We start from the raw sequence: 13,919 nt of genomic DNA on the forward strand, positions 1-13,919 counted from the left end.
ATTCCGGAGATGCAACTCTATGAGAGAGAGAGAATCTGTATTCTGATGCTTCTGTGTCATTAAAAGACAGCATCTTTGATATCCTGTAGAGTGATTAAGCCGCTTCCTTCTACTCTACATAGCCTGTGGGCTTTCAGAAATGGGGGCAAGACATGACAGTGGCCTGTTTAACAATACATTGTTGTCGTTACACAATGAATTAAAAAAAGAGAAGAAAATACACCATTGTTTGATATAGGGTACAATTCGGTATTCGGTATAACACGTCATTTCCCGATGAGCAGGGATGTTTGATGGATGATGTCACTAAGTGTGGTGTGACAGAAATAGACTGTGGCAGATGCTGAAGGCGTTTTCGGGACCTTGTTTGGGAAATGCGCTGCTTGCATAAGTAGGTTTGCAAGGCAAGTACACATTGAGTTACTGAGTTTCTTTTAAAAGACAAAGAAATGCTTATCCGGCACAGGTCATAATAACCAATTTTGGTTAGGAAGTGGTGAGCTTAGACTGCAGGCGGTAAGCTCCCCACTCTGCAGGCGGTAAGCTCCCCACTCTTTGTGGAGGAGTAGTATGCATGAAGAGTTTATCTTCGTCCGTGGCCTCAGTCCGGCCAGGTCCAACTGGTTCCCAGCACTGTTTAGAGAGGGCTAGAACAACACAGGCCTGGAGGCTCTAGAGGACTGGGGGGTTGGAGGGGTTGGGTGGGGTTGAGGGTGGTTTGCGCGCCGGCGGCAGGGTTAGTTGGTTGGTCGGTCGGTACAGCAAATGGCAACATCCAGCCACTGGGACCAATCTGCTCTCCCTTTTGGAATACATTTCCCGCTCACAAGCCTTACTGGCGTAGCTTGGGGAACAGGAGCGAGAGGAAAGGAGAAGAACAGGAGCGAGAGGAAAGGAATGAAACGGAGAAAGTTGTGGAAAATGTCAAATGAAGGAGAAGCGTAGTGGAAGCAAATGAAGGGGGCCTTTACACATACATGGATTCATGTAGCTCCTTTGTTGGTATGACGCTCAACAACATGGACTTTGATTTAGACTGAGGTGAATGACCTCCTAACCGTTTCTCTACTACATTTCTTTCCGCAGGAGGAAGTGAAGGATACGAGGTGTCCATTACGTAAAATGTAACTCTTGACTTTACCTCCCTTTACCTCTCCCTCCCTCCAGTGATTCCCAGGTGTGTGGTGCACTGCCAGGAAGAGTGGGCATGAACAGACACCTGGAGAGGAGAGAGCAGTTGAAGAGACTGTCTCTGGACAGCGGTCTTGTGGTAAGTCAATCAGCGACATTGAAACTCCTAGTCTACTACTGCTAGTTCTTCTGTTTTTTTTCTCTCGAGTTGATGATATCCACCTGAGGTGGCGAGTTGAAATAACTCCCAGATTAAAAGTGTCTGCCAAGGTTCCACAATGCTGCAGTTGAGAAACAACTGTGGTAGATTGCATTCAAGAGATGACTTATTGCACGCTGAGCGAGCAGCTGTGTGGTTAATGCTCAATGACGCATTAACACGTGTGGCGTTGGATGCACTGACTGTTGTGGGGATCGAACTTGTGACGGACCCTCAGGCCAGTCCGCTGCAAAGCTGCCTATGTTGTACATTGTTTGTTCTGGATGGACTTTTAGGATTAGCTGGTCAGGTGAAAGTCTTCAGAATGTAAACTTCTCAGCCTTACGCTGACTGTATTGACTGAGTAATTTCGAAAACACTATTGTAAAAAAAAACATGGACATGGCGAAAATCGATCAAGGAGGTTCTTTCCCCTGTATATCTGCTCCAGCACTTAAGTTAAATTAGGATTTTATACAGTGTAATGACCACATGCATTGTGAAGATAACTGTAACCGCACTAATCATCCCTATTCTGGTCATGTAATAGGCAAACATTTTGGCGGAAATAGGCAAACATTTGCAGAAAATAGCAGATCTACATAAACTCACAACGTCTAGTAGAGATTTGGTGTAGAGGGGGGAAAAAAAGGAAGGGACCCAAGTGTAAACCCCCTGGGGACACCTTTCAACGAAGTACAGGGTTTAAGTGGTTAATAATACTCCGCAATATATCATGCAGTTCAAACACGCACGGACGCAAGTGCGCGCGCACACACACACACACACACACACACACCCACCCACACACACACACCCACACACACACACCCACACACACACACACACACACACACACACACACACACACACACACACACACACACATACGCAGAGGCATTTCCATGTGTCAGGAGGCCGAGAGAGAAAGCAGTGTTTGGGGAAACTGCAGGCGATGGCTGCTTGATTGACGGGTTTATCTGTATCACCAAGCTGCTGGCGGGGCTCACAGCAGTGGAAACTTGTTTTGGCTCAGGGTCAACTGAAGGTGAATCTGTTGGGAAAAGAGAGTGTCTCTTTGGAATGCCAAGTGCAGGCCTAGCAGAGCTACTGGCTGGGCTTCTGTGTTTCACGTGTTGTTTGAATCTGCTGTGCAATGGAGCTTACCCTCTCTGCTGAAGCACTACTGTGGGTTCACTTTGGAATTTGTCTAAGTTTATACGAGTTCCTCGCTCAGTGTTAAAGCTGCAATCTGTAAACTTTTTTTCCCCTACCATTCAAACAATTTCTACCACTCAGTCAAGAGGGAATCCCTGCTTGGCCAGGGGGGGAGATGTGTTGTGCCCATGAACTTCAGACACTGACAGACATTACTATCTGTCAACTAGTAGGCATCCTACCTGACACCTGAGTCTAAATGTCTCAATGAAAGAGTAAGGAGACAACCTCCAACCACGGCAGATGTGCAAGTTTTGTTGTATTAATAATGAGCTTGTAGATCTGCTATTTTTGAAACGTCGTGACAATTTGTGCAAATCTTTGAATACAGTATATATATTTGTTTTTACAGCAAAAATGTTCTAACGCAAATTTTTGCTTCTGGGGGTCCCTGGAACAAAATCTTTTGAGATGAGGGTTTGTGGCCAAATATATAGTTTTGGGGGTCCTTGACATTAAAAAGTTTGAGAACCTCTGATATAGCAACATACGTTTTTTCAGAAAACTGTTAGGATTTAGAAGACATTCTTTGATCACCCTCAGGTCTTAATGGGTTAACATACTCTACCATGACAGATTGGTTAAACTGTAATGGTTAAACTGTAAACTGTAATTGGTTAAACTGTACTTACTTTAAATCTCTCTGGATTTAGAGCGTCTGTTAAATGCCTACATTGTAAATTGTTAAAATAACGTTTTATTAATTAAAATAATAAGTCCTGGATTGGATTGGAGCTTTAACTCTCTGAGTGTACAAAGGAACGTTCAAATGAAACAAACGCGTCCATTTGGGTTAATTTGTACATTCTCTGAGTTACAGATGAACACTGAGGGTTTTAGTGGTGGCTGTTTCATTTCAGAAGTGGTCTTGGTCAAATTGTGCAATGTCACGTTTGCACAATTTCTAATGAAGCAATTCCAAAAGTTCACTTAGTTCATCACTGATAGGATTGTCCACTGTTTATTAAATAACAACAATGTACAAGAGTATCCACACAATGCATCTTTTATTCTGTTCGTATGACCTCGCGTGACTGCAGCAGACAGGCGTGGGCTCATAGGTCATTATTTATAGCTCTTGATAAACACACTGCAATATGTCACAATCTAGCAGTTTAATCTAGTTGTTTACAGTTACAGTAGGCCTATACAACATTTTCCTGTAATGTCAATATGTCTTGACATGTCTTGAGGTCAGGTGAATTTGAAGCGTTCTTTCTTTTGACCCGGCGAAGAGTCTGTGATGCGCCGTGTGTTTTGTTCGGTGCTCTTGCGTCGCCGAATTGTCTCTCGATGCGTGAAGAATTTTGGTGAATGACGGAGTGATAAACCCCCGATTATCAACCTCACCGACAATCACTATCTGGGATCAGACACGCTGCCGTTTTAATTGCTTTAATTGCAAACTAGGCGACCTGATTTTACTTGCGGAAGTGAATCTGGGTCACATTTGCGATATGGTTTATGATTCAACATGCTCCTATTTGTCCACTCTACTAGTCATGCATGCATGTGTTCTCTCTCTCCATTTTCTCTTGTGCCCTCATTCAACTCTCTATCACTTTCTCTATTTCTTTCATCTTGGGTTTCAATTCAACACTCTCTCTCTCTCTCTCTCTCTCTCTCTCCTCTCACTCCCTCTCTCAGTTTGGCTCTCCGTTTCTCCTCCTCCGTTTCTCATTCTCCATCTCTTTCCTCTTTCTCTCTCCCATATTGTTCTCTCTCCCTCTCTACTCTCTCCCTCTCTACTCTCTCCCTCTCTATTTCATTTCAGTCACTAATTCAATCATTTCCCTCCCCGTCTGTCTCTCTCTCTCTCTCTCTCTCTCTCTCTCTCTCTCTCTCTCTCTCTCTCTCTCTCTCTCTCCCCCTCTCTATTTCTTGTCTCTTCTAAGGCAACTCCGCACCAAACAGACTCGTCCAGACTATTGCAGACTACTCCAGACTGCAACAGACTGGTATTCGGTTGGCAAAAGTTACCATTTAAGTCTGTCAGCCGACTGGCCATTCATGTGCTAATTTGACTTTTAGCGTGCCAGCGTTGCCAGGTCTGCTTATTATAAGCGACTTTGGGCTTGTTTCCCTGCAAAGCCACTTAGGGATGTTCCCAGCGTTTTTTCTTCACTGACGTGCAGTGGTGTAAGTAACTAGTACATTTACTCAAGTACTGTACTTAAGTACAATTTTGAGGTACTTTTACTTTACTGGAGTATTTCCAATTGTCTATACTTGTACTCCACAACAATTATTTGAAATGTTTAGTTACTAGTTACTTTGCAGATATAAATCATTATGAAACATACATTAACCACTTTAGCCCTATTTTATACCTATAAGCTATTTGAAAATAGCAGATCTACAAGCTCACAACGTGTTGCGATGCACGCGTTCTGAGCTTGTAGATCTGCTATTTTCAAACATTTTTGTACTTTTACTTTTGGTACTTTAAGTACATTTTTATACCAATACTTTAGTACTTTTACTCAAGTAAATGTTGAATTCTGGACTTTTACTTGTAACAGACTCAGAGTACATCTATTGCATTCAAGCCTGGAATTTCGTCATTTTAGGGGCAAGGCCACTTGGCCTTTGGTGTTGTAATTTTTTGGAGGGCACAAAGGCCCTGCCCGGTCTTCCTGCCAGGGCAGGAAGGCCATCCAAAAAAATAATAATGATTTTTAAGTCCAAAAATGATTTTTAAGTCCACGGAAATAATGCATTTAACTTGAAGGTTAAGGATCATTGTATTTTAATATATTATAAGAATAGTATAACTATCTGTGAAATATAACCCATTTATTTCACAAAATAATGTGTTGGCAAATGACCAATATTTAGTTATATAGGTCTCAATATGTCACATTCAGCCCTGGACTTCACTGACTGAAGTAGGGGTCACATTAATCACATTAGATTCACAGAATGTATTTTACCCACAAGTTATTTTCATTCAAATGAAATGTGAATGAACTTGCACTAATAATGACTTTAGTTGATTTTTCACTCTTTAAAATATAGTATTTCTTAATTATTAATAATTACAGCTTGTAGATTGGCTATTTTCACGATTTTAAATTGTTTTTAAATAATAATAAAAAAGGAACATACAAGATTTCCACCCGACAGCCATAATATAATAGCCAATATATGGTTCTGTATCAGTATATGAGTCCGTTTTTGCGGATTTCATTCTAATTGGCTACTATGCCTGCATATGAATTTCATGAGCCTGGGTAGGTCACCCTGGCTTGGAGATATGCCCTGTAGCGCACACTCCGCCAGTGGTGTAAAGTAACTAAGTACATTTACTCAAGTACTGTACTTAAGTACACTTTTGAGGATTTTTTACTTTACTGGAGTATTTCTAATTTTCAGTACTTTTACTTCTACTCCATACATCTCTGAGGAAAATATTCTACTTTTACTCCACTACAATTATTTGAAAACTTTAGTTATTAGTTACTTTGCAGATATAAATTATTACATTATAAAACATACAGTAACCACTTTAGCTCTATTTTATACCTAGGCTATTTGAAAATAGCCGATCTACAAGCTCACAACGCGTCGCGAAGCGACGCGTTGTGAGCTTGTAGATCTGCTATTTTCAAACATTTGAGTACTTTTACTTTTGGTACTTTAAGTACATTTTGATACCAATACTTTTGTACTTTCACTCAAGTACATTTTTAATTCGGGACTTTTACTTGTAACGGAGTACTTCTACATTGCAGTATTGATACTTTTACTTAAGTAAAACATTTGAGTACTTTTTCCACCACTGCGCTCCACACAGCAGCAGCAGGTGAAAGCAATTCACTTAAACGAGGGTTGTGTTGCGCACCAAAACTGCGCAAAACTAGGTCAAATCAATCAATCTCTCTCTCTCTCTCTGGGAGCAACAACGAGAAACAGTGAATGTAGGTTTTCATAGACATGGTCGCTTGTTTCTCTCACATAATCTGGCAACACCGACAGCCCTTTGTTGTCACTGCCACTGCTCTGCCAGTCGGCTAAAAAGCTGAACATGTTCGGTCGGCTCTGGGTCGGCCGAAAAGGTCCCGACGGACCCCTAACCGACTGGCCGACGGACCCCTAACCGACTGGCCGACGCTTCCCGAAGCCAAATCGGCCCAAAGTCGGGCCGATTTGGATTGGTCTGGAGCCAGCTTAATGGTTTCTTCTTTGTCAGTGGAAGCTGGAACATAAGGCCACTGATTTGCTTCAGTAGTGGGACACGAGGGAGCCTGAAGCGGTGGCGCGGTGCCAGACTAGATTTGATTTCTCACCATGAAAATATGGAGCTGGTTCGATGGGTATAGCAGATTCTGTGTTATAGGAATGTGAGGCACACCCTAATGAATTTTCAAATAATTGCGAACTTTGGTGCCAGCACAGAGGGATGCTGAGGTTAAAAGCAGAGAACCTCTAACCCTGACCCAAAGAATTAAGGGATCCACTACATGCCTTTTCATTAATCCTTGAAAAAAGTTGGAAAATTAAGTTGAAAAATTACTCTCTACACAAACGGAATGGGAAATATATTAACCTCCATAAGTCTTTTCTTTATTGAGAGAGAGACGGCAGGAAAGCTGAGAGGGTGACATGGCTCGGGAGGAAAGCTTGTTTTGGGATGGAATACTGGGCCGTCAGGGTTATGTGTGGTTCTGATGGACACAAAAGGGTATATTCTCATTGACAGCATTGTATGGACCAATGTACAAGTTATATTATAGTGCTAAGAGTAAAGAGGAGCAATTGGTGAAACAACATCTGTAGAGGTGTACTCGCAAAAAATATTTCTAATCCCTGTACGTTACTACCCGTTTATTTGCCTCTCTTATTTTGACTATTTTCCTTATTCTTAGTTGTACCCCTTTTCTTTTGTTTTCTGTATCTGTCCTGTTTCTAACTGGGGTACTTCCATGACAACCGAATTCCCCTCCTGGGATCAATAAAGGTCTATCTATCTATCTATCTAAAGGTGAAATTAACAGTATTTCATATAATAACATTGATAGAAATGGGGGTCCCCCAGGCCTCTATCCTTGGCCCCCTCCTTTGTTTCCCTCTACACCAAATCTCTTTGCGGAAATTTGCCAATCTACAAGCTCTACAAGCTAGTGAGCTTGTAGATCTGCTATTTTTGCAGAATGGTCAACCTATTTTCGCCAAAATGTTTGCCCATTAAGCCATGCCCAGGATAGGTACGCTAGGGTTCCTGTAGTTAGAATGTGACCTGTATCCGGATTGTACTTCATCTGGATAAGGAAAATGCAAGTTGTAAACACACGCAGCACACATTGAAATCAGGATGTGATCAGATCTGCCAGACCACATCTGGAGGTGGTCTGGCTCACATTGTGATCTGAACTCAGTCAAAAGTCAGCCTGGTGTAAATGCAACAGAAACTGTACCCCAATTGAGCAAAGCCAAATCCTTTGTTCATGACATAATATGCTGCCTATCTTAACCAACCACGTGGAGTAGTGACTGAAAGAGAGAGGAAGGTGGAACCTGGTCTTTATCCCTACTCTGCTGACGAGGGACACGTCTCCAGGCCTGATGGCCCTGTTGGCCCTGGCACAGATAAACCCACTACAGTCCTGTAAACATTCCCTTTCCTGGGAGGATATGAGCCTGTGATACATTTATTTTTCCAGGCATTGAGAAAACACGAGGGGATGTTTTGGTCATTTTGTCAGGCGACAGGCACGGCGCTTTCATGTTCTGGCTTTCCTGTTCGCATGTACCTGTGACTCTGAGCCAGTGTGAGATGGGCCCCGTGTGTTTGGAACTGTGTAAGCATGTCAGTTTATCACTGGGCTCTTAATGTCTCATCTATGACACTTTTCTGATGCCAGAGAATGCAAAGAATGTCGATACTGTTGATTGAGTGTTGTTCAGTCATGTTTGTCTTTTGTGCAGGAATGCATAGGGAATCATTAGTATTTTTGAGGTTTATTTTGAGGGCTTGTTTGTTGATCTGACACAACTTAAACATTCCACAGGCTTCATGATCCGCTTAGATGATGAACTATTGAAGAATTTCTACTGGGAGCCTCCCCATCAGATTTTCAGTTCACATCAGAAGCATGTAAAGTTAACCCCCCTTTAGCCACGACATTTCTGAAACGGCCGCTAGAGACAAAAATACCATATGCCATCCGAGGACCAGGTAAAATATTTATGTCTCCTCTTGGGGATGGATTACAGAGCCTGGCTTCACACAAAAGACTCTATCAATCGTCTATGGGTAATTTGTAGAACATAGGGGCTTATATGTCAGTCTGGACCACCACACACGTACTGTATAATGCATTAGGCCAACATATGGTTTCCTCAATGTACGGCAGCTTGGTTTAAGGGAATTTTACTGGGCCAAGTAGTGCAATCCAAAGCTTCTCACTGCTTTGGGTATTCTATTTATTTTACCATTCAAATTAATTGATGGGTACCTTGATGAGATGACTTCCTGTCTTTGTGTGTGTCTGTTTATGCATAAAAATCGGGACCGTTCATTTTACATAACCCTCTGGACTTTACTGTGTAAAATGGTCAGCAATAGCACCTTAGTGTGTATACTTCTGTCCACTGGTAGGTCTTACAATTTTCACACGAGCTGGACAGTGATCTGAATTCTCTTATTGGTGTGTTTCCTTCCACTGTTTCTTCTTGATGTGACTTGGAGCAGATTGTTTATGGACTCTCTAGATCAGAGGTTATCTACTGTAGCCCAAGGATGGCGCCAGAAGAAGAGTCATAGTAGCAGCAGCAGCAGCAGCAGCAGTGGTAGAAACTGGGGCACTGTTCCACGTTATGTAATTCCCGTGTTGCTGGGCTGAGCTGGCACCTCTATTTATTTTTATCGTTTGATGATGTGTGCCAGCCTCCAGATGAGACTATCTTCGTCATGCAGGGATGCACGCGACGCAGTGTGGCGAGGCGAGCCCCCGTGGCTGTGGATGCTCTGCGAGCCACATGTCGCTATATAGCTGCTGCTCGCAAACTTAGCTTTTATCTAGGTCACCACCAGAGAAATGATCTATGTTTCTGGTCACTTCTTCAACCCACACCGGCCTCTTGATTGATGCGTAGCACCGGCACAATTTTGATGTTTTTAACCTATTTTTTAAGATCATGCTGGTTTGACAGTGGAAATACAGGAACGATTCAAACTCAACCCACTTCTGACTTCGGTTTTGCTTAATCTCCATTTGTAAAAGAAAAAAATGCCTTGATCCACGTAGAAATTGATATTTGCCTTATTCGACACGCAAACCGAGAAAGTCTCACCACCCTTCTTCCTGCCAACATTTTGTAACGCGTGCAGCAATGCAATCACACTCCCTGTTAATTGGTAACAAAAGACTAAAATTGAAAACACTCAGCATGGGTGAGGGGGCGGGGGGAGGGCTGGGTTAACAATCAAGCAGTCCACATCACTGATTAAACGCTCTGCTGAGTATTCACGAATCCTGTTGGATAAACAGCATGTGGTAGCGCTTTCCTGTTTATCTCCCATGTATTTGGGTGCAACCCCAACCCCTACTGGCTTTTGACAAACCTCTTTACTTGTTGAAAGTCTTTTACAAGTCTTTTACATGCTGATTTGGTGCCATGGTCGTTATGCTGGGATACAACCTCTTGTTTTGTCGGCCTATCCCAGCCATTGGCGGGAGCTCGGCAATAAAATTACCGTGGAAACAGGAACGGCTCCCAAAACAGACAAATTAGTTGGGTTTATGCTAAATTTAAGTGCAAATGAATTGGATGATAAGCCAGCATGGCGTCCACTTGGCAGGGCTCTCTCTCTCTCTCTTTCTCTCTATATTCCTCTCTCTCTCTCTCTGTGTCTCTCTTTCTCTTTCAGCACATCACCGATTGTAACCAGTTGTTACAATGCAGAATAGAGGCATAAAAGTCGGGGAGAAAACTCCGCTAGCTGGATGGTAAGAAGTGCTCTGTCTCATCTGATTGGCTCCCACATCGTCATGACAGACAAATGTATTGGTTTGATATCATTACTGAGCAGCGCAAACTAACTGAGCGTAATTATACAGTAGAAACCTACCGACAATACAGTTCTCGCTGAGGGCCCTGTTCTCACGCCACGTCTACTACAAGACACCAAGCGACACTGAGTGTGTGCTCACTCAGTGTGTCAGCTCGATTCTCCAGGAACTCGTGTTAAGTGTCGGATCCCAGCGACCCAGACTGACTGGGCAACCTGGGAGAGAGCCAATGACATAAACCGATTTAGACTCTCTCTCCTTGGATCTGACACCTCCCCTCTCTCTCTTTCTCTTTCCTTCCTCTCTCCGTTCTTCCCACCACCATTGCGTGGGTCTCTGGCACTTAATCTCCGGGGTTTTTAAATGAAGTCTCTCAATGGGGGGTGTTGCAGCCGCTGGCTCGGGCCCTGAGAAAGCCCTCACAGTGGGCAGGTGACATACCACACATACCTGGGCACACTGCGTGGAGAGCTGTGGAGCCACGGGGTGTGGGAACCTAGCAAACCCTGGGTCGCTCACCGACAGAGAGGGAGCCCAGGGAGAAATGTTCCCCTCATTTGGTCTCATGGGAACTCTCTCCTCTGACATGAGCCGAGGCGAGCAATTACAACCTTGGTTTTTTTTTCTCCCCCCTCGAGACTCCAGTTTAGAAAACCCCAGCGGCTTCCCCTCACATCCAACCGCAAGCTGTGGATAAGGCCCCGGCAGTGACTAGCCTCGGTCTTCTCGTGAAATCGGTTTAATAATTATTGAGGCTGTTTTGATATCGTCTATTTTTCCAACCTCCGGGTAACGAGATTTGTCAGACCCCAGAGGCTTAATAATGCTGCCTTTGTTTTTATTAGGCCCAATTACGTGTTTTATGGACCCTGCCCTCACGTGTGGCTAAGTTGAATAATACTTCTATTTTCCTTATCACAGGATTTTGCAGGGGAAAATGACAAAGGCATGGTCCCATAATTTGTGACATGATTTCTCTCACGTGATGTTGAATATAATGGGTAATTGGATTACCTGTATTTCCCTGTATTCCACTTTGAGTAAAGGGAGAGTGTTGTGAAATTACTTCTGGCTTTCACTCTGGCTGAGTTGGAGCCAAGCATTTCTGTCTGACATGGTTATCGTCTGCTCATCACGGGAACTGCAATTTACAATTTAAGCATTTAGCTGACACTCTTATTCAGGGCGACAAAGTGCAAGATCGGCATAAACAGTATGAACTCTCTTCAACTAAAAGGGTAAGCATTTGAGTAAACAGAGTGTCTTATAGCAGTAACTGATAGCAGGTAGACATCAAATCTAGCATCTGTCTAAATTACATGCTGTACTTGAGGACAAGCAAACAGCATACGTCTATCTCAGTGGTTCTCAACCAGTGGTCCGGGGACCACCAGTGGTCCTTGATGGGGTTCCAGGTGGTCCCCAGCTAATTGGAGTGTCGGTATAACCAAATGGACCCTTATTAGATCTTTAACTCTTGAGAGTGTAAAATGAAACCAAATCATTTTACGCTCGCAAGAGTTGAATTATTGTTAAACATCTGACCTGTGTTACAAGTTGCATGTACATTACACGCCTTTGTAAATACACCTGAGAAAGAACTTTTTTGAACTTGCATTCCCCTCAGTTAGACATGAATGACAGCTGTTATATTGTCGTGTTTGTTTGAGCGTTGTTTATCAACTCACCGTACAAAAAAAGTATTTGCACGGTCACGATAAAAATGGCGCCACCTGCCAGCCTCAGAGAAAAGGGCTTGTGCCAGACTGCAGAAGAAGAGCCCTGCTTTGTCGGGTGGAGGTCGCCGTTTCTTTTATCTACTCTCTGTGTGTTCTAGTCGCCCAGGGACCTTGTTCCAGCTCGTGTAATTGGGACGTCCATTCCCCCCCCTCGTCCAATAAGGCTGCCTTTGTGGCCTCAGTCGAGGAGCCAATTAGAGACTTTCTCTTCCTCCAATCACAACAGAGATCAAAGCTGTTACCGGGCTGCATGCGGCCGTTGTCACAACCCCCCCCCCCCTCTCCCCCGTTGAACGTTACCGTGTGCAGGCCTTCCTCTGTTCTACCCCGTGGTCATCATCTGCCAGGAACACAGAGGGTCTTTCATATAGGCCTCAGCGCTGCAGGGATAAGAAGAGACCACACACTGCAAAATCCGCAGTGTCAGTTTAACTCTGCGAGTAGCTCTGAGAATAGCTCAGGGTTTTACTGTGTACTCTCTCTGTGAGCTTTGACCTAGCCACAGGATGAAATGCTTTGAGCCGCTCACCGTGACCTCAGACTCACTCCTGTCTCGAGTTAAATGAGATAATGATAATAATATTAAAGTTTTATTTGCATGCATGGCTGCTTTCATACAGCTCAATGTGCTCCGCCAGGGGCAAGAGATAAGTGGCACCACCCTTGCCCAGAAGACAAGAATAGACATCATTTATTGCACTAGATTAAAAGCGTGTGACGTGTCAGCCACCGAAGCCCTTCATCAGATGGAAATAAAGGTGTTTGTTGTGAATAAATAAAACTCCAGCAAAGTATTTTACTGTCGCTGAAAGGGTAAAAAAAGACCTGCTTGTTAGCTGCTGCTGTGTGTCCATTTGCGTGAGATTAAGCCTGATTTATAAATGGTTGCGCACCGGTGTCTTGCACCACAAATAGCCACTCTGTACATTGGCTATTTTCTGCACAGACCACCCGTGTGACACCACACATGGTGCAACACCACACATGGTGTAACACCACACATGACACTATGGGAAACACAAGTACAAATTTAGACTTAAAGGGCATTCCAATTTTGTGTCATCGTCAATGGCAATAATGGAATAACAATGGAACATCTTTCCACTGGCCCATCTTAGAAGTGACGCTATGGAAGGGGAGCTCCACTGTGCACCCATCAGCCCAGAGCCATGCCTCTAAGCTGGGGGGAAGGGAGGCCTTCTGGTGGGGGCCTGGGGATGTGTGGATGGAAGGGAAAGACCAAGGTTTGGGGGTGAGACGCCCCGTCCTGCCTCGTCCTCTTCTGACTCTGCACAGAGGCTGCCCTGTGGCCACGTCCTCCTCCTCATTCAGGGCCCCTCCCAGCTGGCGGGCCCCGTGAGGGGCCCCATTCATTCCACGTCCTCTGAGAGGCCACGATGCAGCACCGGAAAACCTGAGGGATGCTGCCTTGTTATTGGGTTTGACTAATGAAGTTATTGAACAGATCAGGTCAGTAGGGTTTGTTAGGACTATTTCCTTTTATTTACGCTTGATTTAACTCTGTCTGTTCTTCAATCTACCTTAATTATAAAGTGACGTGTTACATCAGCTGAGTGAAAAGGCACAAAATGAACTTTACTTGGAACATATGGCCTT

At 43.9% G+C, this 13,919-nt stretch overlaps 1 protein-coding gene across 1 annotated transcript in view; it reads left to right on the forward strand.

The window, feature by feature from the left end:
- Positions 1-1,177: 1,177 nt before the first annotated feature.
- Positions 1,178-13,919, forward strand: part of LOC308080917 (nck-associated protein 5-like) — a 133,994-nt gene continuing 121,252 nt past the window's right edge. The window contains exon 1 of the mRNA XM_080423023.1: positions 1,178-1,270. Within this exon, the coding sequence (XP_080279149.1) occupies positions 1,208-1,270 (63 nt within the window). The 5' untranslated portion in view covers positions 1,178-1,207. The remainder of the gene's footprint in view (positions 1,271-13,919) is intronic.

This window comes from Gymnoscopelus braueri, assembly GCF_963280865.1.
Source record: "Gymnoscopelus braueri genome assembly, chromosome: 24".
Lineage (NCBI taxonomy): Eukaryota > Metazoa > Chordata > Actinopteri > Myctophiformes > Myctophidae > Gymnoscopelus > Gymnoscopelus braueri.